This window comes from Manacus vitellinus, unplaced genomic scaffold, assembly GCF_001715985.3.
Source record: "Manacus vitellinus isolate BGI_N305 unplaced genomic scaffold, ASM171598v3 scaffold_2_pilon, whole genome shotgun sequence".
NCBI classification, from domain to species: Eukaryota; Metazoa; Chordata; class Aves; order Passeriformes; family Pipridae; genus Manacus; species Manacus vitellinus.
In genome coordinates, this window is record NW_021940208.1 from 19,471,334 (window position 1) to 19,497,189 (window position 25,856).

General features: G+C 34.1%; 1 protein-coding gene across 3 annotated transcripts in view; it reads left to right on the top strand.

The window, feature by feature from the left end:
- The window catches only part of NBEA (neurobeachin), a 472,840-nt gene that overhangs the window by 173,547 nt on the left and 273,437 nt on the right, over positions 1–25,856 (top strand). For all 3 annotated transcript variants that reach the window (XM_029960860.1, XM_018071249.2, XM_018071252.2), the window contains 3 exons: positions 9,804–10,242; positions 19,004–19,158; positions 23,115–23,241. In XM_029960860.1, the coding sequence (XP_029816720.1) occupies positions 9,804–10,242; positions 19,004–19,158; positions 23,115–23,241 (721 nt within the window). The remainder of the gene's footprint in view (positions 1–9,803; positions 10,243–19,003; positions 19,159–23,114; positions 23,242–25,856) is intronic.

Sequence of the window (25,856 nt, forward strand, 5' to 3'; positions counted from 1 at the left end):
CTATTCTCTTGCACCTGAAGGTTGTCTGTGAAACACAGTCCTACAAAAGTAATGTTGCCAGACTTGCTTTTTTCTGTTCATAATACCAAAGAATTAATTAAATTAAGAATTAATTAATTAATATAATATGGAGGTGTAGTAAAGATGGGAATAGCATTAAAAATTATTAACCAAAAGCTCTGCATTGGATTTTCAGTTTTTCATCTCAAAATCATCAGTCATATGTATCTTGTACTTTCTCAAAATATTAGTAGTGAATCAAGATCTGAGCTAGTCATCCTAACCTCCCTTAATAATAGGTGTAGAGAAGTCAGAGCATGTTTAGGATTCATCTGACTTGCTTAAATATCTACTTAAAAGAGAGGTAAGCTGGCCTCTGGAAATGCCTATCTTTTTCCATTCACTGTAGATGTCACTGTAGACCTCTGCCTTGGTCAGATTTATCCTGACTGAGACTAGGCTTAACTGAACTCCAGACACAAAGCTTGCTTTATGACAAAAGCTGGAATGAAATTTTTTGATGTCAGGCTCTTAATCCAATCTAATGACCTTATGTGCCTCAGTAATATCCTTATCCATAGCTATAGTTGGTTACAGATATGTTCTCATATATATATATATATATATATATATATATATATTCTTCTTTAAGACTACCACATGTATATGGTTTAAAAGTTGAAACTATATATCCATCTAAAGAATTACATAATGTCTTCAACCTAATGATTGGCAGACACGTTCTCTTTGTACATGACATCTGATAAATCTGAGCAATGCATATCATTGCCCCTCCAAAAGCCCCTTATATCTTCTCTACCTATTTAACAGTGTGCAATGCAACTAATCTGCACCTTTCTCCATTGTAAAGTATTTTTAAATACTGATTTGTATTGTATTGAGAGGATTCTCAGTTTTCTTCTTTTTTGTCTTATGAGTATTCCAGTCTCCTTTTTTGCCTGCTGAGTACTTGAGATCCTTGAAGGAAGACTATTCCTTACAGTCTGATATACTAGCAAACCTCTTCAAAATCTTTAGCTTTCATCTTTAGCAGCATCTTCCACAATGTTCAGGTGTGAAAAATCCTAGCTGTGTTGTATTTAGTAGGGAAGATGTGCTAAAGCTTAATCTCAACTCCCAGTGATGGGGAATGATTTCAAGTCCTTTGAAAATTTTCCTTTCAAATTCAGAAGGGTGAAGATAGTCCCAGTAAGCAAAGCTACTGCCTGTAAAAGGCAAACAAGCTTCTTCTGTTTTATTTTACAAGCAATTCCATGAAATTAATCTTAACATCTGAGGTTAGGTTCAGGTCTTTGTAGGATGGTTATCAAGACTCATAAGGCTTATGACTTAATGGCATGTTCTGAAAATGCACCTGAGCAGTAGAACTTGCCAGTTCCCACAGCCCTCTTAAGATAAAAGTATGTTAGTTAAGGCAGAATTAGTGGCCATTTAGTGGTCAGCAAGAATTACACTTGTGAATTGAGCATAAAATGCTGAAATTTTTATTTCTGAAATGGGAGCAACTGGAATAGCTTAGAAAATACAGTTTTGCTCTGTATTGTTTTCTCTAGTTAGATAGGGATATTTTCCCCAAATTCATATGAAAATATCTGTTACGTCTGGAAGATGTGGAAGTAGAGACTGAAAAACAGAGTAGACCTTTCTCTTACCAGCAGAGGGTAATCATTACATATTTTGAGAGAGAAATTTCTTTTCCTCGGAATAAGAGAAATAGAGGAGTGTGGCATCTTCTGTTAATAACAGCTAATCAGCCTTATCTTGTAAAACCAAGTAAGCTCTTCAAATTACAGGTGCAAATCTGAAGTAGATTTAGCTATGGTGGTCAGGATCACTCAAGATGAGCTTTCTCAGTTCTGGTTGTTATTAAAGATATCCTTGCTTACCTTGATGGTTTATTGGACTGTTTCTTTCAACAGTGCTTCCACATCTACAGCAGTGGAAAAGTGTAAAAATATAGATATGTATATATATATTTTATTACACTTCAGCTGGCAACCTGTTAATTATGGAAGCACAATTAATGTTAACCAAAAAATGGATACATGTTTTCTGTTGAAAATTGATATTTCCATTTAGCATTAATCAGGAATGTTTCAGAAACGAAAGCATTGCAACAGTGCAATTCACTTTATAATATATTGTCTGAATAAAATTAATATGTAGGTTATCACAAATTTTCATAAAAAGTGGATTGACTTTTCCACTCCCTTGCGATCACAGTCTGTATTTTTCCCAAAGCACTGTAAATGAATAGATTTCTTAAAGGTATGTGCTACAGATGGACTGGAAGCTATTGATTTTTTTTTTCCTTGACAGAACAAACTATATTAAAAGGTTGAAGAAACAGCTTTTTCTTTGAAGACAAGTAAAGCATCAAGTTTTTCAGATCTTCTAGGTATACAGTACTCCGGGAATTACATTGCTACACTGTTGTTTGTATTCCTAATGTAGTAGTGTAGAGATTTACAGACTATTTTTAAACTATTTTGCATAACAGTAGCAGTCTAACTGGACTAGAGGACCAATTTCTATTATCTGTCAAAACATGCTTTGCCTCCAGAAGGTCCTGACAAAATTCATGGCTCCATCTTCTGCAAAATCTAATTGTACATATATTTTCAAGAAAGGGGAATGTTATAAGGAACATGAGTGATAATCATGATAATCATGATAATCATGATAATCATAAAATTCCAATTCTACTGAATTTCTGACTGCTGCTCAAAATAATCACCCTGGTCTTCTGATGAAATATATGCTGCTTATTCCAACAACATCTGAGAAGACATGCATTTGAAGATCATGAGAGGGTAATGAATACATCTTAATCTATTGTTTATTGTCCTTCACCAGCTACTTAAGGCATCATAGGAGACATTTGCACATACATTTTATTATTAATTGATCAGTCATTATATACGCATGAAGCAGTTGTAATAGGGATTTTTTGTAAATAACATCAATATTTATTTTCACTTGTACAAATTACAGATGTTTTAAAAGTTTTTGAGTTGTCAAAGTAGTGCTTAAAACAAAATGTTTTTAGGATAAGTTTTATTGTATTATGGAACATACTCTCTGCTTCGCTGTTGACTTTTGCTGCTGGATGCTGCAACCTAGGTGATTGATTTTATTTTTTTTTATTTCTTTTGCAAGAAATGTCCAATTATGAAAACGTCATCTTTCTTAACATGTGTCAGAAATACAGATATTATCATAGATACCTGTAATCTACTTTTTAATTATGTGATTTTGAGCTTACACAATACAAAAATAAATAAATGAAAAAATAGAAACTGAAAAATAACAGAGAAGTTCACCTAGAAAAAAACCAAAACATATTACTATATCGTTCCCAATTTCTATTTGGGTTTTGTTTCAAAAATGTAAACACCTGGCTTTATACTCTGAAGTTGACATTTCTTTAATAGAACTTCTCATTTTCTTATTTTTCTTTTGTCTTCAGTCTTTTTTGGTTAATGCCTTGTTAATGCTTTGCTTTAGGATTGCTGGAATTTTGTTTGGCAACCAGGTAATCAATCAGACTGATGTCTTATCCATCTAACGCTGAGTGAAAGAGTTTTGATTAGTAAAGAAAAATGAAGACATTGATTAAAGACATTGCTTAAACAGATCAAGAGTTATGTCTGTCATAAGTAGCTCTTTCAATATCCTTTCTATGGTCAAGGTAGAAAGAACCGCCCTGTGTGTTTGCCTGAGCGACTGCAGGGAAAGAAACAAATGATAAGACTTTTGAGGAATTTGAGCACATAGAAGCAATTTCCAGTGAGCAAAAAGAGAAGACGTACTTATGTGTGTTCACCTGTGATATTTTTCCTAGCTGAGAGCTACGTCCTTTCTCCTCACAAATCAACTCTGGTTAAAAAGAAATTCCGAACCTGCTGCATTAAATCACCTATCTCAAGATCTGTGCCCTTCCAATTGCCAACCCACCCCAGAGTCTTTCATATCTGACCTTCCCCAGCCCCCTTCAGCTGTGTTGCTTCTGCACTCAGACATGCGTGTCAGAGCCCTCGGGTATCCCTGCTTGTGGTTCCTCTTCCCAGCCAGAGGCTGTCATGGCATGTGCTCTACTTCCACCTCTTCGTGTGCACGATTGCTGGCATGCTGTTAGAAATCTGATTCTGCGCTGTTGCATTACTGTCCTTGTGGAAGGAAAGGACCAGTGTTTGATCTGGCAGGAATTTCAGAAACCTGGATAAATACTCTAGATGAATAACAGATGGAGGCTAAATGCACGCTGCATTTATCAAAGATTTTCGTAGATAAAAGCCTGATAGTGCAAGAAGGACAAATTGTAACCCTACACCAGGCTATTTTTTCTCACTTTTAAATATTTCAATAAATGAAGAAACTTGTTTTAAAATGTTTTAGAAAAGCAAATGAGTTCTGCAAAATAAAAGTCAGTGTTGTTCAGGTAGCCTTGCCTCAGAAATAACAGAACCCCATGAAGTCAGTTAGAGGGACATGATCAAATTTGCCTATTAATGCATAGTTACATGAGTACTAATATCAGCCAGGTTGCCAAAATGAGTAGATGTTACGAGGTTGGGCCATGACCAGGATCACTAGAAAAGGAATTTTTTCTCTCAGCCGTTTATAACTATCACACAGAAATAGAAATACCAACAGAAGAGAAGGTCCTGATACAAAAGCAGCTTCTTACTGTTGTGCCTCTTCCTCTGAGGACATTTCTGTTGCACCTTCATTCTTGCTTACTCCTCTTAATGTATTTTTAAATCAGATCCTTATTACTCTTTGATTCTGTCCCCATATTTAGTTTCTCATGTCAGTTTAATTGTGCTGCTTCATATACATGAAAATTATTAGACTGATGTTGCTAAGAAGAATTTTTCCACTCCATTTTATAGCCTAGAGTTTAGGAATTGATTAGTTGACTCTTCCACCTATGAAGGAAGCTGTAATATCACTGCCTAGTTGGAATGAAAGCATTTTCAGCTTGTAGTGTACTTCTTCTGAAAATTTGTAGAAAACTACAAACGGGTGTATAAAAGGCAGCTATCAAGGTTATCACCCTTAGGATAAGGATATCATGCCTCAAGATAGTTATACAGAAAACAACTCATAAATTTTCCAGTCCACATGCAGACTGAAAGGTGGCAGCAAGTCCTATCTCAAGATTACCCAAACCTTCCATTGTCAAATGTTTCTACATTGTTTGCAGCAGAAATATGACAATAATTTGGGATAGTATGACTTCCCAATAAATTTTAAGCCATATTGTAAGCACTTAAAAAAATAATTTTCGTACATTTTACTTTTGAAAAATTTCAGCTCATTTTTACTTAGTAGGGAGGTTTAATGAGATGAAAAAGATTAAAGGATTACAGGAATTTACACGCAATTTTTCCATTGTTTAAAGTAAAAAAATATTAAAAGCAGAATATTTTGTATTGTCCTTTTTAATAATGGCAAAATTATATATATTTACCTGACATATAAAATGTCTCATTATTAAGTTAATAAATAGGGGCAGTGTGGGTTGTATTTTTTAGGCATATGGAAGCGGTGCAAGAGCTATTTAGGTAACTCAGTAGGTTAAAACAATTACAATACACTTCATAAATCACAAGCAAACAAGATATTTTAGGGAAGCAGCGTGACGGATGAGGTCACCAGATATACAATATGTCATTTAGTTAACTTAAGCCCATATTTTTTCCATAATGTAGACGAACTCATTAGTTACAATGAAAAACAGTAAGAAGGAGGCATCTGGCTTCCAACTGCCTGTTTCTGACAGGGTTAAGATCACTAGATCTAGTAATGTTTCTGCTTTGTCTACTGACATAGCCTTGTACTGTAGAAAACTGATGAGGTTTGCTGAAAATTTAGAGGCTTACTGTCACAGTGTTATAACAGACAGATGCAATCAGTTGTGTTTTTGCTTCTGTTCATGTTTATCATTTTGATAAGTCGCTTTAAATATTTAGGATTTTTATAAAAGCATACACATTTATGGTTTAAGATTTTCTAAATCACTTTATGGAGCAGTATTCTTCATTCCTGAAATCTGAAGGCAGCAGGAGTGCTGGGACATGTTATAAAAGAATATAAAACAGAACTTATGGATATGCAGTGTTGTAACTAAAATTGGTTGGTTTTGTGACCTATGCTAAGAAGTTTATCATTTACCTAAATAGTACTAATAATAATGCTGATCAAGAAGGTCTAATAATACATCTTTTCAGCCATATTTATCTGGATTTCACATATCCTAATTTGCTATATTCTTATTTGAAAGCCAGTTATAAAGAATTTTATCTGTTCTGAGTTTATTATCCTTTGATTCATAGAAAGTAAATTGGACCTTTTAAACCTTTATTCATTTAGCTTGCTTGATGTTTTAAAAATGAGTTCTAATGCATTGGACTTCGGTAGCTTTTAGAGATTGTTATTCACAGTGATAAATCAAACTAAGCTTAACTGGCTTAATGCAGCATATTCATATTAGGTGTTGGAGACATGATAAGAAAAGTAAAGATACAAATCTGATTTCTGTAGAAATCAAGTATTTATAAGCTTATCTGAATTTAGAATAATTCCCTTCAAATTTTTTTCCCAAAATAATTTTAATTAGTATTATGTATGTCATATTTAAATTCTACATGCAAAAATTTAATTTTACTTCTATTTTTAGCTTCTAATGATGCAGGCCTCTAGGCATTTTATTCTTATTTGGGAACAAAGGATTACAGGGCACCTGCTGAGTAATTAACTGTAGTCCTATTTCTAGCATCTCAAAATTAGTTCCATTTTTTGAACTTGCTACTCTGACTGGAAAACTATTCCATAATCCTAATTATATATGGATGACTGTCGCTTCCCAAACTTTTTTTTTTGTTATTCCTGGCAAGTTTTCACTCAATTATTCTCATTCCAACTCTTCCATTTAGCTTAAATTCCTTTTTTTTTTGAGTTTTCGCCCTGAAAATACATATGATAGCTGTCATAAAACCCTTCAGTATTAGTTTGGCCAGACTATGTCAGTCAAACTCTTTTTCTGCAGTAGTAGATTGGTATGTATCTCCATAGCGGCACTTCCATCTTTCTCAATTATAACAGCATACACAGTATTCCATAGTGAATCCTGCCAAAGCCTTCTCTAATGCCATTAATAATGCCATTCGGTCATTTACAGAAGATGAATTCCAGTTATAACGCGAATCTCTGTATTCTTCACTAGATGCATAGCTTTTCACCAGTAAATGTTATCTGTAGTTCTGCCATAATGCTTGCTTATAATCATCCTTCTTTGACCATCAATTGTGCCTTGTAACTTTGTCGTCAGCAAATTTCAGCCAAATATTTTCAACTGGAATCTTTATTAAAATTTTGAACAAGATAGATCCCATGGTAGTTTCTCTCAATCTGATGGGGTTTTTTGACTTTTAGAACTGAGTGATGACTCCTTCTTAGCCAGTTGCTTTCCCCATATTTTATGAATTCCCAGGTTCTCATGACTAAATTAGATTCTGTTGTGACCAGCCCAGCTTTACTGAATTTACTATATTGACCCTTATTTTCTTTGAGCAATAAATATTTAAAAAGCTCGTTTTACAAAGTCATTTTGTAGTCTGTCTCATTCCATTCCATTACTATTCTTTACTCCAAAATAAATCCCGAAGTCTTACTTACTCTTGAATGTTGCAGTTGTCCAGATAATTTTTTTCCTATTTCTAAAAAAAGAGAAACCATGTGTGATTTTCTCCATTCATATGTCACTGTCTCCATTTCCCTGTTTGGCAAAAGTGCCTGCTACTAAACCAGTAATATCATGGACTGTTTCTTTCAAAAATGGCTTGGAGTCAGTTCATTGCTATGATTTTAATGTATTAAAATCTTTCTTCTGGTTTAGATAAGGTATTTGACTTTCCACAACTGTATTTCTATTATATTTCCTGTCTTTAGTTTTCTTTTCAGTGCTGTTGACCTTAATGAAAATTGAGGTTAGGTGTAACCTAACTTCACTATGTAGTGGACTATTGTCTTTTTTCAGTGCCCTCTTTCCATTTACATAATAATGGAGCCTTATGCCATTTTATTTACCATACATTTCATGGGCAACAACCTGCCTGACTGGCAGTCCAGTTCTGATCTTCCCTTCAGTTGAGAAGTGTTGTCTTTACATGGATGAAGTTTAAATAGACAGGCAGAAAATTCATTAGGATCGTTCTGTGGATCAGATGTCCTTCTGTGCCAAATATAGGCAGTACTAAGTAGATACGAATCTTTTTACTTCCTGACCTGGCAGATGCTAAATGCATTTGATGCAGCTCATAAATCCAGTTTCTACTTCCTGCTTCACAAAGAAGAGCTCATATCTATTTGATAAGATACGTTTAAGGTACTTAGGAGAAAAAGGAGGAGGAAGTGGCTTCAGTGTTTATGGCTTTTAAAAGAAGAAAACAATACTCCTTATAATGGGTGATTCTGCTTTGTCTTTTTAAAAGCCACTTCTGTTCTATCTGTATCTGTTTCTTAATAATTGTACTCATGCAGAATACAAAACCATTAGCTCAAAGACATAAATAATGTCATATAGATTTTTTTTTTATGTGCACATACTCATATCCAAACTTATGCCCATGTGCTAAATAAATATTTTACACCTGACTGTACTGAACAATTGGTAATGAATTATGAAGTTGTTATTAAATTTACATTGTTGAAGCACATTTTGCTTGTATTAGTCAGAGCTTCATCCAAGTATACTGTAAAATATTTCCCATACTGTCTACACCACTATATCAAATTCATAAAAAAAAGAAGCATTCTTATTTCATGCATAGGCCAGCTAAATTTTATAATCAAGACAAGTAATCCAATGAAAATAATGTAGTTTGAAAATAAAGTAAAAAATCATTTTGAGTGAGTGCAAGCTTTTTGTCATTAAAAATAGCCATGGTTTTTTTTGCTTTAAAAGAAGTAACCAAAAAGATGAATATGGAAGTTACAACTTAATGAAGCTGTTATGTCTGTTTCTCTGAAGTAATTAATAGAGGTATGCTCTTCTCAGCTACAAGATGTTGCAGAGTTTGTTTCAATCTGAAAATGTTCCAAACTCAACAGATTTCACTTACCTATGTCTATAAAAACTGTATTTATTTTATTCTTGAATATTTCCTGAATTACAGAATTTTACCTTTTGTGGGAAAAGGGGAGTTATCTAAAAAAATGAATAACAACATGTTTTTTCACTCATGTATAAATGAATCTCTATTAAATGTAACTATATGTGTGTAAGATATGTATAATACACACTTTAAAACATGAAGCAAACAAAATGTCTAGCAATTTTCTTTTGAATGCAAGATTCATATTTGCTGACAGCAATACAAAGACTAAATTTTACAGTAATCTGAAAGCATAAATGATTGCAGTTTTCTCTTCTAGTAGACTCACAGGTCATACAGTAATGCAGTCTATAGGTTATAATTTTTTATGTTGTTTCTGCTGGAAGTGTTTTGCTGTTTGATTACTGTGTGAGTAGTGGGGTGTAATTTCTGAATGTCACTGAGTTTGCATAATGTGATTTTGGGCTCCCTCTTCCAAGCCGGTATATATGCCAAACAGCTGTTGAAAATGTTTTGTATGTAGAATGAATTTTTACAGTTTAAACTACTATGATTTGTGGGCTTTCTAACACATTTATGTCTTTCGAAACCTTATGATCATATTTTTAGGGGGTAAAAAACCAAACTAAATTATTGTTCATAATCTCTATTTCGCTGCAGAGACACCAACTGTATTTCCAGAAAATATTAAAGACAAAGAAACACCAACACCAGTTGAAGATATTCAGCTGGAAAGCTCTATTCCTCATACAGATTCTGGAATTGGAGATGAACAGATGCCCAATATTTTGAATGGGACAGACTTGGAGACCAGCACGGGCCCTGATGCTATGAGTGAGCTGTTATCTACTCTGTCTTCGGAAGTGAAAAAATCTCAGGAGAGCTTAACAGAAAGCCCCAGTGAAATTCTGAAACCTGCATCTTCGATATCCAGTATCAGCCAAAGTAAAGGCATCAATGTCAAAGAAATACTGAAAAGCCTTGTGGCAGCCCCTGTTGAAATTGCAGAATGTGGCCCGGATCCAATCCCTTACCCAGATCCTGCACTGAAGAGAGAAGCTCAGGCTATTCTTCCCATGCAGTTTCACTCGTTTGACAGGTATATGGTTGGATTAATTATTTTATATTGACGTAATTCAGAAATTTGAAGATTTTTTTTATTTTTTTTAAAAGGTTGTTCTTCTATGGGTTTGTATTAGACTATGTTATTAACAGCTGCATTACTTCTCCTTTTCTGAATATGGACCATATAGTATAGACAAAAGTTATTCACCTTGTTTTTCTCTGTTAGCAGTGAATAAAACTCTACAAAATACTTGGAAAACAAGCCTGTTGCAAAGAAATATTTTTGCAATAAAATCTTTTTTTTCTTTAAAACAGCATTTTAGTGAGGAGGAGGGGTAATATCTGCTGATATAGAACAGACTGTGCAGAAATTCAGTTGAATATTCTTTCAAAGGCTTAAATCTTAATTGGATCCATCATTGCACTGTTTTCTGGTACTGAAATGCTTTGACCATGGCAAGTTATTTGCATGGTCGTGGTAGAAAACAGTTTCCTTTTAGGTCTTTAAACAACAAAAATGCTCAGAAGTTAGTGCTTAAAACTGAACTGCTAAACATTTTCACAGAGTCCTTTCTTTATCTTTTTGGGGTATAGCTTCTGGGTTTCTAAAGAATATAGTTTTCTTTAAATGTCCAGTCCCTATCGGATATCTTGAACATAGAAATTGTTGTGCAATTGACCTCATCCATTTGGGTTCAAATGTAACTCTTATAAATGTTGATGGTTTTTTTCTCTTAAATAGATGATCCTGCTATCTGATATTGGTGAGTGAGGTAGATCAGTATTTTTTTAATATAACCAACAACTATGAAGGAAAAAAATTGGCAGATTCAGGCAGGTCCAGTAGTTTAGGAAGTGTTGTGTTCTTTTCTCCAACTAGAGAAATGTTATTGAACTGGGGGCATCTTGATAAAACTGCTGATGTTCTTAGCCCACAAGGCCTCAACTGTCTGGTTGCACCTCATGGTGGCATTATTGAATGATACCCATTGTTCAAGCAAATACTCCTCTGTACAGTTTGTTCATAATGTCAAAGTACTTGACCACTTTGGCAATCTTTGGAGGCAAATATGAGTGGTGATGGTGTCACTTTTCCAAATTACAAAATGAAGCAGATTCATATGCTAACACTATAACTTTTTACAGGGGATGAAGCAAAGGTTAGGGGGAAAAAAACTTTGAATAGTGTATTGATACAATATTAGAATTAATTTAAGTATTAATTAAAGCAACATTAATTAAAAAAGCAACATGAATTTTGGCTTGTGGTGATTTCTGAACATTTTGTGTTGCCTACAGTATCCCAATTACCATTGAAAAACTGAAAAAAAGTACGGCATGATTATTTTTCTATACTTGCTCATGTAAATATAATTGGGTTTATCAATAAAAAATAACAGTTAAATAAGATAAGCTGCTTATTTTTTAAAAGCTGCTTATTTTTTAAAAAGTGTTAAAATTTAACACTATGCCTGTGGACTTTATTTCTGTAGGATCTTCTCTTGCTGTAGTTTATGCAGCTTTTGGTACTTCACTGCACGATGTGGTCATCTTTATTGTCCCTAGGGAAAATCATGAGCAATGGAGTGTATTGTTTTGTCAGGTTCTATTTGTTTCAGGTTTTTTAAAATAAACACAGTGTTTCCATATTTATAAGCAAATCTAGGTTAGAGAAATGCATTTTTCACCTTAATCTAAAGATATTCTTAGTCCTTGTAAGGCTAGACTATTTTTTCTTTTTTTGTCTTTTTTTTTTTTTACATTTGGATGTCTGAGTGCCTTGTGAAAAAAGAGTTGAGGTAATAAGTAATTTGTAGAAAAATAACAGTATCTTCATTGTTTTAAAGATATTTCTTTAACCATGATCACTGATTTTATGTGCCAGTAAACGCCATGTAAAGCAAACTTCTGTAAATAGAATTGAAATTGAGAATTCTATTTTAGCATTTAATATGGAGTGTTTTGCTCTGCATGTTCTTCTAATTGTACATTGCTAATATGTCCGTAAGAGTCATTGTGTAATAGGTACAGTGTATTCTTCCTTAGAATTTGTGCAGCCATAAACAAAACGTAAAAGCAGAAAAAGTGTCCAACATGTTCTGTCAAATGGAACTTGTGTGCAGTTAATGTATGCAGCAGTTCAAGTACTATCGAATGTAAATGATGAAGTGATATTGATGAAAGGAGGGGATTGAGGTCTCGGGGGGCGCTGATGACGGATTGAACAGAAGCGGCCTTGCACCACACGTAACTCAAGTCTGTCGTCTTCACCACTCAAAGCCGTAATGGGAGGTGGCAGTCTGAAATGAGTTGCCACGGCAAAGAGTATTATTTTTGAAATGCTTTCACACAAATCACTAGGCCCTGCATACAACTTAGTTTCATGCTTTAATGTCATCAGGAGGCACAAATTGGTGTGTCTAATTGTTTGCCACCTGCCAGCAAAATGAGCTGCCAGGCAGCCAGACGGGTTTGATTGTCTGTCAGCTCTTCAATAGATTGAGAGTGACAACATCAAAAATTTCACTTCGAACTCTGAAGCTTTGAGCAGCTTTTCAGAGACCTCTTCCCCACAAGTGCTTCTGGACAACTGCATTTTTCAATTACTTTTCAATATATTGCTGCCTTCTGTCTCATCTGTCTTAAGGTAGCTGTAATTACATTATGAGCTATATAAACAGATTTCTGGGACATTGGAGCCTGGATCCTCAAAGTTATGACATGTCTTTTAACGTCAGACTGAATTCCTTGAAAATGGCATCCAGGTTGACATTTTCAGAAGCAAACATGAAGCGTTTTTTCACCCAGATTTGCTACTAATGGAGCATAACTCACCAATAATTCCTTTTTGCCTTCTCATCTTTTGTCTGACAAAAATCAGGCTCTGTCATTGCTTTTTAGGATTTGGGGATTTCTTGTTTATCTTTTTTTTTTTTTTGGCAATTTGCATTTGTCCCACTAGATGCAGCCTAGACCATTATGGTTTATGAATTTATTTGTGATTCTACCCAGTGCTGTATTCCGAAGCTTACACTTGTTCATCTCTATTTTTTTCTAATAGAGATTTTTTAGATGGGTGCTATCATTGAAATTGAGAGTGCATTGCCACCTCAGCTTTTTGTTTAGAAAAAAAATCATCCTAAATTTATGAATAGGTTCAAATCAACCAAAAATGGGTATATTAACCCTCAATTTATTTTCCTCAAGATATAATCATAATCCCCATGTCCATCACTTAGAAATCTGTACAAAACTCTTATCACCTGTGTAATGTGTGTCTTTCCATATTCATATTCATATTCATGGAGTTGTAGGTATATCTGACCTGAAGTTGATGCGAAATCAGCATCTCTTTACTCTCTAGTATATAACTCACTGGGTATACAGATGAAAATTGTACTAGATTTTTCTCTTGATTTTTTACCTCAATAGGCCTCTGTAAAATCACTATAAAAACTGTATTGACTTTTACAGGACTGATTGCTGCTTTTTAGCCTTTACTTTTATTTTTTTTTGCGTCATATATACAAGATTAGATTCCTCACTCATACTTGTCTAAGCCTCATATTGATTGCTTCTTTGGGTTCTTTAGGTTTGATCATGTTTCTGACATTTACTTCACTTACATTCTATTCACTTTCTTCAAACTTAATAAATTTCCAATATTTCCAATTTGTCTATTCAGCTAAGACCAGTCATCTTTGTTGATAATTAGCTTTTTTATCTTTTACAGTTTACTTTGTTTCTCGTCAATATTTTAGATCATTTTAGATGCTTCAGCTAATTTATCCTGAATGCAAAGGAGGGAATTTCCTTGGGAGTACCTCACTCTTCTGCTTGATCTAAGATTGAGGATCCAAGAACTTCCAATCCTTGTCCTAAAACTACACCTGAGATGATTCGCTTTCTTCTATTTAGAAATAAGCAATTTTTAGTAGATTAGGATCATTTCATGTACTTTAAAATTTGGATGTTTTAATAAATGTATGGTATCAAATAATTGAAAGAACTCATAATAAATAGAGATTCAACACTAAGGTTTCATTTGCATAAGTCTCAAAGATTATGTCCTTCTGTGAGCTTTCCCTATCTCTTCAGTATACTTCCCATTTTTTTAATCCAGTTTTTCTTCTCCATGGCTGCTGCCTCTGAGTTACATCTTTCTTCCTAGATTTCAGATTAATCTTATCTTAGTGCAGTCAGCCTAATAAAAGGTTGTCTAAAGTAAGATTCAAAATGTGTTGTTAGTATGTACTAACAGTGACATGTTACAGACTCAGAACACAATCTAGGGTTGAATTCAGAAAGAACAGAGGGTACAGCAGTATACATGTTTCATAAAGGACTGGACATCTACAGAGATATGGAGAATATAAGTAACTTTCAGAGAAGAAATATTAAGCTTTCTTTTCAGAGCTTAAATGAAGCTAACGGTAGGAACAAGCTAGCATGTAATAAAGAAGAAAAATTGTCAGCCATTTTCTTTTGTGATTTCTTCTCAAACATCTGACAGAAGTTGCTGTTTGACACGGAGTAATTCTGTGAAAACCTTGCCTGAAATCTGTGCTGCTTTTTTGAAGAACACTTCTTGAAAAATCCTCATGCTTTCTGCTGCTATGAGGGAGGAGAGGAGGAGCAAGAAATATTAATTCAGACTTAAGAGATTTCACATATCCCACAAGAGAGTAAAGTGATCCTAATTTAATTGCTGCCGCTCAGATAGGTAGCACAAGACATCCAGTATTGAAGGCTTATCTCTGACCTTTAGGTTGACCAGAGTTATTAGGTTGGAAAGCCTTTAAATTTTAAAATGGAGAAGAGATACAAAATGTGAATCACAGAGAAAGAGGGAAAATATAGCACTGCATAACCTGATTTGTCTGTCATCAGCACTGGGTAACTAAATATTTAAGTAAAGTCAATTTGAGAAAGTATTTTATTTTTAATTTCCATTTTCTCTTTTTGCAGTTCAATGCATTAATGGCATTATTTTCCATCTACTTATTTCATGCAAATTTCTAAAACCCAGAAGAATCCTGTAGCTATTTGCTGATGTTATTTAATGAACCAGCAATGCATAAGTGGTATGTGAGTTGAATCAACAACACTCACCTTGAGCATGATATGAATTACGATAACTTCAGGCTTAGGTTTAAAATTGGTAAAGGACACTCATGGAGTAACAGAACAGTGATTAGTAGTCACATTTATATTTAGAGTTTTAAACCACCCAATTAACAAAGAAATGAAATCAGTTGCTACAGACAATTGCTACTAAATTTTTGCTGCCTAAATCATTGGGGATCATTTGAGTCCATGATGGTGGGATTCGGACAATTGCAGACCAGTTTGGAACATTTAGGAAGTCTGAAATACATTGTAGTAAAGAAGACCTAAAATTAAATGATAGAAGTGTATGTATTCTTTTCTTCCAGTCTGTAGATTTCTGTTCCTCCATGATAGAAAAATCTAAATGCCTGACATGTAAGGCATCTATCACAGTAAATTCATTCCTCAAATCATATTATGCTCAAGTAAATAGCCATACTTTTTTCATAAGTCTGTTTTGGTTTGATTTGCCTGTTTTTACTGTATGTGCTGTTTGAGTGGTTTAATTCATTAAAAGGCTTTTTTTTACTTGAAAGCAGTCAGTCATCCTCTTTCACCTGTCTTATTCTGCTGTCGCTATGATTGTTTTGCACATTTTTGACCACTCTGTTCTATTGTTCAAATAGTTTTTCTGTCTGCTTTATCTGAATGTCATTCTCTATTCACTTGCTGCATTTTGTTTTATCAGTAGGAATGAGACATTTTGTCAAGGTCACCATGTATGACATGTCAGAAAGCTACATTTTCTTTCAATCTGGGATGATAATGTCTCACTGATTTTCCCTATTCTTATGGTAGAGAGGTTTCTCTTGATATTTCTTGGTAGTTTGTAATTTAATAGCACCTGGCCTGTCTTAACATGGTGATTTAGACATATGAAATAATGCCAACTGTGTGTAGAATGTTAGTATCTGTGGGATATGGGAAGGATTGTCCTTCTTGTTCTGGAAGCTTATTTTCAGTCCTAAGCTACACTCATAAGAAAAGAATCTTTGCATTTATAGCAGGCCAGTACATTTGGGGGTTGGACTAGATGACTTTTAAAGGTCCCTTCCAACTGAAATTGTCCTATGATTCTAATACATCTGAGAAGTAAAGCTGGCATATGTGGTCCTTGCTATGCAAAGTTAGATGATCTTTTGCACACTCTGGAAGACCACTGAATTGTCTGAAGGTAAGGAGGAAGATCTTGAATTTATCTTCATCTTTAGAAAAGTAACAGGAAAGTAAGAAATACTTCTTCAGTGATTGTATTGACAATTTAGCAGATACCAATACCAGACCTTATATGAGGGAAAAATTGTTTTTCTTAAAATAAAACCCAAACCAAAAGAGATGTCATCCACTCACACTGTCTCACGTTTTCAAACACTAGAATGGGCATGTGTCTAAAGAATCTGTCCAGCATTTCAGGCATCCTTCCTGCTTGCATCCAGATGGGAGGTCCAATGGCATGGAGAGCTTTCATAGGATGAAATCTATAAAGTCTTTCTCACATCTCCTGGGTTCTTCATATGTCAGCAACTCTTTCCAACTTTTGGATATGCCTTTGGTTTTTTCCCCCTTATGGACCAGCCAACAGTCTCTCTGTCCTTCTCAAGCTCTTCAAGTCATTGTTCTTCACCGGTTTTGTCTGCAAGGTCGGGTTATCTTATGAAGCTACTTGCTTTCCTGTGGTCTTGCTGACCTGATAACCATGTGCCATTAGCATAGGCCAGTCAAAGATGCCTTTTCATGCCGTGTCTTTTGTTCTTGTGCCTCAACACCCAGATATTCCCATTCCTTTTTCGTTCACACCAGTCTTAGCCTTTCTATTGCAATTCTTAACAAAGGTGGTAGGTAAGGACAGTAGTTTCCTTTTGAAATTAATATATTTGGGAAATGCTCCCACTTAAGATACAAGTCCTAATGTCTTCTTGTGTTTCTATGGCACTACAGGGACTCTGCTCTTGAGTACTCATTCCGTATTCATGAATAAACCAAACTCAAATATTTGATTGAAGTATTAATTGAGCTAGAGATCTTTGTATGTGGATTGGAACTAATTTTAGGAAATTTCATGGCGTTACGGAGCAGATTTATCTAACCCCTGTAGACACAGCTTTGTTCAGCTGTAGCTGCTGCTATGTAAACATTTCATATCAGTAACGATTGTAAGAGATTATTAACTACAGACAAAAGCAATTATTTTAGAGTCACTCATCTTAATCAATAGCTATTGCGTTGTTCAAATTCATCTTCTTCTAATTTAAATTGAATGACACAAAAAACCATCAATAAGCCTAGAATTACCTTTCTAAAAGTACATGCTGCAAGGTAGGGGTAATGATATTGTTCAGAATGCAGAGACATCAACTGGCATTGTAACCCATCTAAAAAGAGTGAGAAAAAAATGCTTATGGATGGTTTTGTACACTATCATCACCGGTCTTTAAAATTCGGGAAGACTGAAAATTCAGACCTATAGGAACAAGGTACATTACTGTAAAACATTGTGCCACACCTTTTGATTCATCATATGCCATCCTATTTACACAGAAGTGTTACAAAATAATTACCAAAGAAAGTTCTTGAGCAAAATGTGGCCTTATTACCCTAAGTAATTTCCTTTTGCGGTTCTTTTTTTATCACAATGATTAATTTTAATGAAGAGTGTATCTGCTTAAATAGAAAACATGTAAATAATGATGAAAATATACTGTTCAAAATTATCCAAATATGATTTATCTCATTTTTGTTTTTCACTCACATTTTCTACCAAAATAGACTTTTTAGGAGCAGGGTTTCTTATAGATAAAAAGAAATATTAAATAGAAAAATGTCAATATGGTTGTATGCACTATGGCAGCTGTCCAATATTGAAAAAATATTGTCTCCTAGGAGCAATTCCTTTAGTTTTCAAACTTTAAAAAAAAAAAGTATTTTTTAACTTCACTAGGTGAAAAAGTGTTTGTTTGAATGTGGTATTTTCTACTTATATTTGATATTAGGTTGTGTTCTTTTCTGTGAAAGCCCTCTTCTCTTCTTAAAAGTTTCAAATTCTCAAGACTGCTTTTTAAACAATAATATCAATATTATGAAAGCAAATATTCATTGTGTTGCATTTTTGCTAATCAATGTGCTTCATGTGCTATTGATCTAGATAAGTATAAAGGTTTTCCAGAAGTCTGAGTCCAAAACTATGTTTGTTAGTCAGCTATGTTTGGAAGACTGATATGTTCACGGTACTGAAGAATAAACTGCTGTATTCCAATGTTCTGATGATTAACAAAAAAAATTTTATCTTAGGTAACTTCAGTAAGATCAACAAATTAACATACTCATTAAGACTGCATGCATATAGGCTGCTAGACTGCTGACATAATTTCCGACAGTTAACATTTTCTTTGCAAATCTAGAACACAGGTGATAGTGTTCTCAACATATCATTGAAGAGGTGGGGTGTTTCCATTTTGTGGGTAAAGACAAATTAAGTTTCTCAGAATCGCCTGAAGCTGCAAAGGATAGGAGTATGATTTTAGGGCCTGTGAACTTAGTTTTACCCTATTTCAGAAAGGTTCAGAAAATTTACAGTACTATGTATTCCTCAGCAACAGAATTATACAGAAGTCTAAACCCATCAAAATCAAAAATTCTTCCTGGCTCTGTTGTGCAATTTTAATAATCTGCTGTTTCTTTTTCCATAGGAGTGTGGTTGTACCAGTAAAGAAACCCCCTCCAGGTAGTCTGGCTGTTACCACTGTTGGAACTGCCACAGCTGGGAGCGGACTGCCACCGGGTAGTACACCTAATATATTTGCTGCAACAGGAGCTACACCAAAAAGTATGATTAATACAACAGGTATTGTCCTTAAATATTTTTGTGACCCTCATTTTTATTTGTTTGGGTTTTTTTGTTACCTTTAGTGGTGTTTTGTTTTTTAATCATCTTTTTGTTGCTGTTTTTGTAGTTCAGAAATAAAACCTGGAAAGATTAAATCTTGACCTTTATTAGAGACAGTGTTTTCTCTTGGTCTATGTTTATAATCATTGATAGTGCACATTGAGCTTGCACACCCTTAAATAAGTTAATGCATAGCCTCAGTATTTTTTTGTAAGTGTAGATTAGCAGGTAAACGAGCTAACTTTTCTCGCTCTCTACAAAAGAGGATCTCTATGTGATACATACCAATTAATCCCTCCTTATTTATCAAAGAAAGAAAAGACAACTTGCTACTTAATAAATATATCGTAGATTGTGGAGGTGACTATTTTGGACAATTGCTATTTGTCAATTAAAATTATGCCATGATTTTTGGAAAGTTTTTCAGTAAAAAACTACTTAATTTAACTGTACTCATGTCTTAGCAATAGTTGTTTATTGTGATCTATAGAAGGAGGACTAGACGTTCTTTTTAATTATTTATAATAGTAATAATGGGATTATCTATCATGAAGGAGCCTGTTGACCATGGAGAAATGTTTCCATTGAGAAATTAATCCTTACAAAGAGCAGCTGATATTTACTTAAAATCCTTTGAAATGTCTGGCTATGGTCTGTTTTCTTTCTAAAATAAGCAAAAGCACTTGAGAGAAGAGCTCTCTTCAAGGATATCACAAGAGTTGAGATATTTGAAAATCTCCCTGGGTTTGCAGCAAATAGAGGGGGAAGCTTTTGGCATCCTTCTGCTATGTGGAGTAATATGAAGACACTCTTTTTTTTTTCTTTCCTTTTGCAGATTGCCTTTAATACCTAGTAATAGAACTTTGATTTTTCTAAGGATAAAAAAATCTTTAAATCTAATTATCCTGAGGCAGATGCAAGGAATGAATGCTCTGAATAATGTTATCATTTCTATGAACAGTTGCATTTGTGTAGACAATTCTGTTAATCTTGAACGGATTTCCTTTTAGGTATTCTTATGTCATGAAAAAAATATCCTATACTGGAAACCCTATTTTCCAAATGATATTGATTAGTAGTAAGCTTTTCAGTCTTCTCACTGATGAAAGATCTGAACTGTTTTGGCTGGAGTATAGTAGTTCTTGTTTGTAAGTAATTGCATTTTAAAATCAGTCATTTTCCCAATACTTTTCTTAGTAGAGGACAGTATTGCAGATGCCATTGTACATTGACTGTGGATTAAAGGCTGCTTATTTTGGTAGATCTTATAGTTTGGGTTTTTTTAAATGCAATTGGTTTTGATTCCTAATCTATGGATTATCTTGATTAAAGGAAAAGTATTGATTCAGTAGAATTTCAGCAAGTATCAGATTTAATTAGAACTATATGTGTACTGAATTTCTTTAATAAAGGATTTTATGAAGATTTGAATTTTTGAAGATTTGAATTTTATATTATGATTTTACAAATGCTAAACACATTAATGACAGTTAGTAAAAGTATTGTCACACTGAAAACATTCAAATATCTATTAGATTAAAGTGATCATTTTGCCCTTTTTAATTAAGGCATACCTATGGTAGTTAAAACAGTGAATCATGTATGTCAGGTTTTGAGATATAAGATAAAGTATCCAGATACTTTCTGGTTTATATCCTTGTAGTCTATGAAATTTTTATTTTTTTTTTCTACGGTAAAGAAACAGAATGCATTTTTTTAGAAACACTAGATGTCCTCCCAAACCTATTTACAGTTGTTTTTACAGTATGTCACAGATATGCTAGAAATTCAGTTATATCTATGAGGCATTTTCTGTGTTGGACTTGTGTGAAAGGTGTTTTTTTCAGTTATTCATGGATTGCAATTGGTGTTTACATTCCACCTGCCATCGCTGTCATAGTCAATGTCACTGTCACAATTTAATGAGATGTATGTTACTGAAGTCCTTTAGTTCTTTGAATGTATCTTTGGGGAGATAGGTTTTCTTCCTTCATCTCTTTATGTAAGAAACTGGCTTTATAGGTTTTAGATTGGATTTCTGTAATTCGTATCCTGATTCTCACTTCTATGTTAATCCACTAGTTCCAGCTCTGTTTGACCTTCTCTTCTGGAAGCCTAGCTGGTTAAACAACTTAGCAACTGCATTTTTAAACATCCTTAATGAAGAAAATTTTACTTTGGAAGAAAAAGGGAAGAAGCAATAAAAATATGTATTGTCAATGCATATATGAATATAAATATGTAAATAATATAAATATACACATGGACACACACACACACACACACACATATATATATGAAACCTTAATCTTTTTTAAGCTATCCTATTCCCAGTTAAGTTGCTGTGATTCTCAGGCTGGGAGAGATAGCCTACCTTATATTTTTGTGTTTCTTTCTCAGTATGTTTGGGTACATTTACAATTTGTATTTAGTCCAAGTCAGAACACCCAGTGTAAACCACAATCCATCTCCCACTCCCATTATTAAAACAACAGCCTAAATCAGTTCCTTATCTAAATCCGGAATTTCACCAGCTACTCCAGTGTCAGCAAGCCCAGCAAATCCTGCTGCATTTTGAAACTCTTTTGAATGTAAATGTTCTTAAATGAGCCAGTCAAAATTCTAATCTTTAATTATTTTGTCATTAAAAATTATCTAAAGGAAAATAAAAAAAAAATAAAAATCATACCTGCTGCCAGAAAAATTTTCACTATTACCAGCATATGACTTCTCCTTCACTACTGGCTGACTGCTTAAACAGTGAAGAATCTATAAATTCTTTGTAGATCTCTGCAGGAAACTGAAAAAGAATATATACCTGTGTAATGCAAAGGACAGTGTTGTGTCAACTGCTAAAACTGACCAGCAATAAGGACTTAACAATTACAATTTTTTAAAATTGCCAGAATAATGTCATTGATCTCTAAACAGGGGGTATCCGCCCCTCGTTGCTAACTTGGATAAATCTTGTTGCCTGTCAGCCTCATCTCTGGTAGCATTGCAGTCCCTCAGGCTTTGAACTCCAAGTACAAGACTGTTTGTTGCTACCTCTCTTGCAGTGATGTGTTGCAGAAGGACTGTGTAGCAGAACACAGACAGCATTTATCACAGCACTCTCACTGCTCATGGCCACTCTGAGCCTTTGCTGGTTTGCTTCAAAGAGGCTGAACTCATAGTACCGTTTCAGCAAACATGATAGATTGGCATTTAGAGTCTAAGTTTAGCCCTTAGCTCTGACCCAGATCACTTAAAGTATAAATGTATGCTCTGTCTGAATCTTTTTTTTCTGGGCAGCTGTTCACAACCCATTGAAATGATACCACCACTGACTTCCCTACTTTTAAGATCTTAAAATTCTCCTTGACTTGAGGAAGGAAACATAAAAATTGTAATTAGAGTCTTAATACACCTCAGACACTAGTTTCCCCCATTACTCCCTGAAGAGAGATACATTTTCTAACCTCTCTGTCATTTTTTAATTTGTATTTTTTTTTCTGCCTATAGTTGCAACTGGGCAGTCAAGTGTGTATAGACAAATATTTTCAAAAAAAAAAAAATTAAAATTCTGTTCTCCACTCAAGCTCATCTTAAGTATACCTTTATTTTAGAAAGATCTTGCTTTACAGGATGATGTAAAAATGTTTTCAACTTTGGAAAGTAATTTGGGAATAATGAAAATGAGGTAAGGATTTATTTTGCCTGATTTTCAATAGCTTTTTAAGTTTATTATTTTTATAGTAGCTAAATAAGGTATTAATTAGTATGATAATTATATGGGATGGTTTTCATTATTTTATAGTAAATAACAATACTTCCTTACTTAGAAGTAGATTAATAATACAAGGACTATATTAAAGCCTCTAAAAGTTTTGTTTCTTTAGACTGAATTAAGATCTGTGTTTTTTGGGGGACAGGTGCAGTAGACTCAGGATCTTCTTCTTCCTCTTCGTCATCCAGCTTTGTGAATGGTGCTACCAGCAAAAATCTCCCAGCTGTCCAAACTGTTGCTCCAATGCCAGAGGATTCAGCTGAAAATATGAGGTACACAAGAGTCTAACTTATTCAAACTGTACCAGACACTAAAACTTCATTAAAAGTATTTTTCCAGTTAACTGGCTTTTTACTTTGTACGGTGATGATAGTATGAATTGGAACATGTGAGCACAATTTGATAATGGAGTACTAGCAATTGGAAAGAGAGACTCAACCTCTTCTGATCAAGTGAAAGCCTTAGTTAAACTGGAGAGGACAAAACCAGACCTGTGTTTGTGCAGCTAACTAAATGATGCACCAAATCTGAGTTGGTTTGGCAAGAGACTCATGCCGTGGGCTAGCTGATACCTCTCTTACACTGACTGGCAGCCAGGAAAATACCTTCTGAAATTCCTACTAATTTCTGGTATAATAGGTTATTGCTGTCTACAAGTATTCAGTTTTGCTGCAGCACACTCCAAAGACAAATTTTTTACCTTTTCAAAGGGCACACATGTCTGCCCTATAAAGCTGACACAGGATATACTAAGAAGTGGCCGAGTGTCCCTTAGTTGGCTGGCCACTGCAAGGTATGTTTTTAAGAATTTTGGTGTGGAGAGAACAAACTAGCTGTTTATTAGCTGTTTGTGAGGTAACAAGCTTAGAAGCTCATGAACAAGAGATTTCATTCCCAAATGAACTAGAAATTAAATAAACCTAAATCAAGGGTCCTGTGTAACCCATAAAAAAATATCAGTGCTTCAGTGATTTAAAACACAGTGACAAAAAATGCCTTTTTTTTTGCTGGTCCTATCTGAAGGGTCAGGTGAGTAGTGCAGGTGGAATCACATCAATGGGTGCAGACACAAGTTTAAGGCAGAAGGACTGTTGGCTCCACTGCAAAAGAATGCAAATGTTCAAGGAGAGAATGACCATTTGTATGATGTTATTTATTGCTTGACAGTTTTATGAGGCAAGTTAATAAAATTGTGGTGTAATTAAACCACTCCTTTTTGCTTCTTGTCTTCATATGCTAGGACAATGCTTCTCTGAGGGTGAAATCTTTTATAAAATTCAGATATGCATATTAAAATTAAATTGGTAAAATTAAATAGGTGTGTTAAATTTCAGTTGGATCATTAATTAGTTTCTTTTTCAGTTATTTTAAACAATGAAATATTCTTGTTTTTTCACAGACATTTTTAAAGTTTTTGTCCTGGAATCAAAGAAAAACTTGAGTTGCACAATCTGGAACACAAATTTTGAATTCAGAATTTGAACGCAGAAGTAGTTGTACTCTGAGTAGTAACTTAAATTAGTGACTGACATGTAAATAACTTAAAATCTAATCAACCCAAGGAATGTCTTTGGGTTTATTTTCCTTTCCTCTGACCACTCCCCCAGCCCCACCCCTTCTGCCTAAGAAACAACCTTTATTTTGATAATATATTATTTTTTCTAATGTCATATGAATTCATTGTGCCTTAGCTTTTATGAGATTAAAAGTCAGACTTGTTTGTGGGGACAGAGAGCATGAAGTTAAAGCTAACTTATCTAAGCCTTCCTTTATAGCAATTGCATAAGAACAGAGCTGATTATGGCTGTAGACTGAGCAAAGCGAGGAGGAGAATGAGGTTGGATTTTAGTCTTGGTTTGGAGATAGAGGTTTGGCTTGGAAGGAGGTTGGGAAGGTAGCATGCTTGCGACTGGGACAGTTTATGCCCTCACCTCTCTTTGTACTTCCTTGTGATCAATTCAAGGAGAGGGTTGTAAGGAGTCTTTTTGCTCACAGTTTTAAGAGTGCTTCTTTTAATCTGATGTTGCTACTGTGGTCTTTCAATCTTTTCTGACAAAGTTTATCACCTTTCTATGTATAAATTATATTGTTTATATATATAAATTATGAATGTATATTATATATATTATACATAAAATATAATAATGTATATAATATATATTATATATATTTATATATAGCTTATTTTCAGATGTGTGTTGCCTTGAATCTGCAAATTAAATAATCTTGAGTTTGGAAGCTATCAAGAGTTTATTTGCCTTGAATGTCCAGAAATGGAGAGGAAAAACCAAAATATTATTTCTTTACAGAAACCCCTTAAAATCTCTTAGTTCATACATGAAATATAGTTACATTCATCTCCATAGGGATTCCCTTATGATTGCAGTATACTTTATAAGGTATAATAAAAGTTAGAAATGGCTGTAGAATCAGCTGAGTCTCACTCCTTTGTATGTATGAGTACAGGAAAAGTAGTGGATGGGCCACCTGCTTCCCTGAAAAATTTTTTTGTATATCTGGGTAAATTATTTCTTCATTTTTGCTTGTTCTTTTTGGAACTGTAGGACCAGAACTCTAGTCAGTTTCCAACATGTAAATGCACCAAGGAAAAGTGATTTTTTCTTCTTTCTCTATTTAAATATCAATTTCTGTCCTTTGATATGCATTTTTCAAAAGTACTAACCTTTGATCTCATTTTTTCACAGAATATTATTCCAAATTGACCATTAATGTGCCCATTGTAAACAAGATCCATCAGCTGCCCATTTGCTAATAAGGTGTTTATTAGTAGCTCATCCAAGGTGTTGATTAATAGCATATCCACACCTCCAATATTACTTGATTCTTAAATACAAATTGATATTAATTTAAAAACATTGGAATTTGA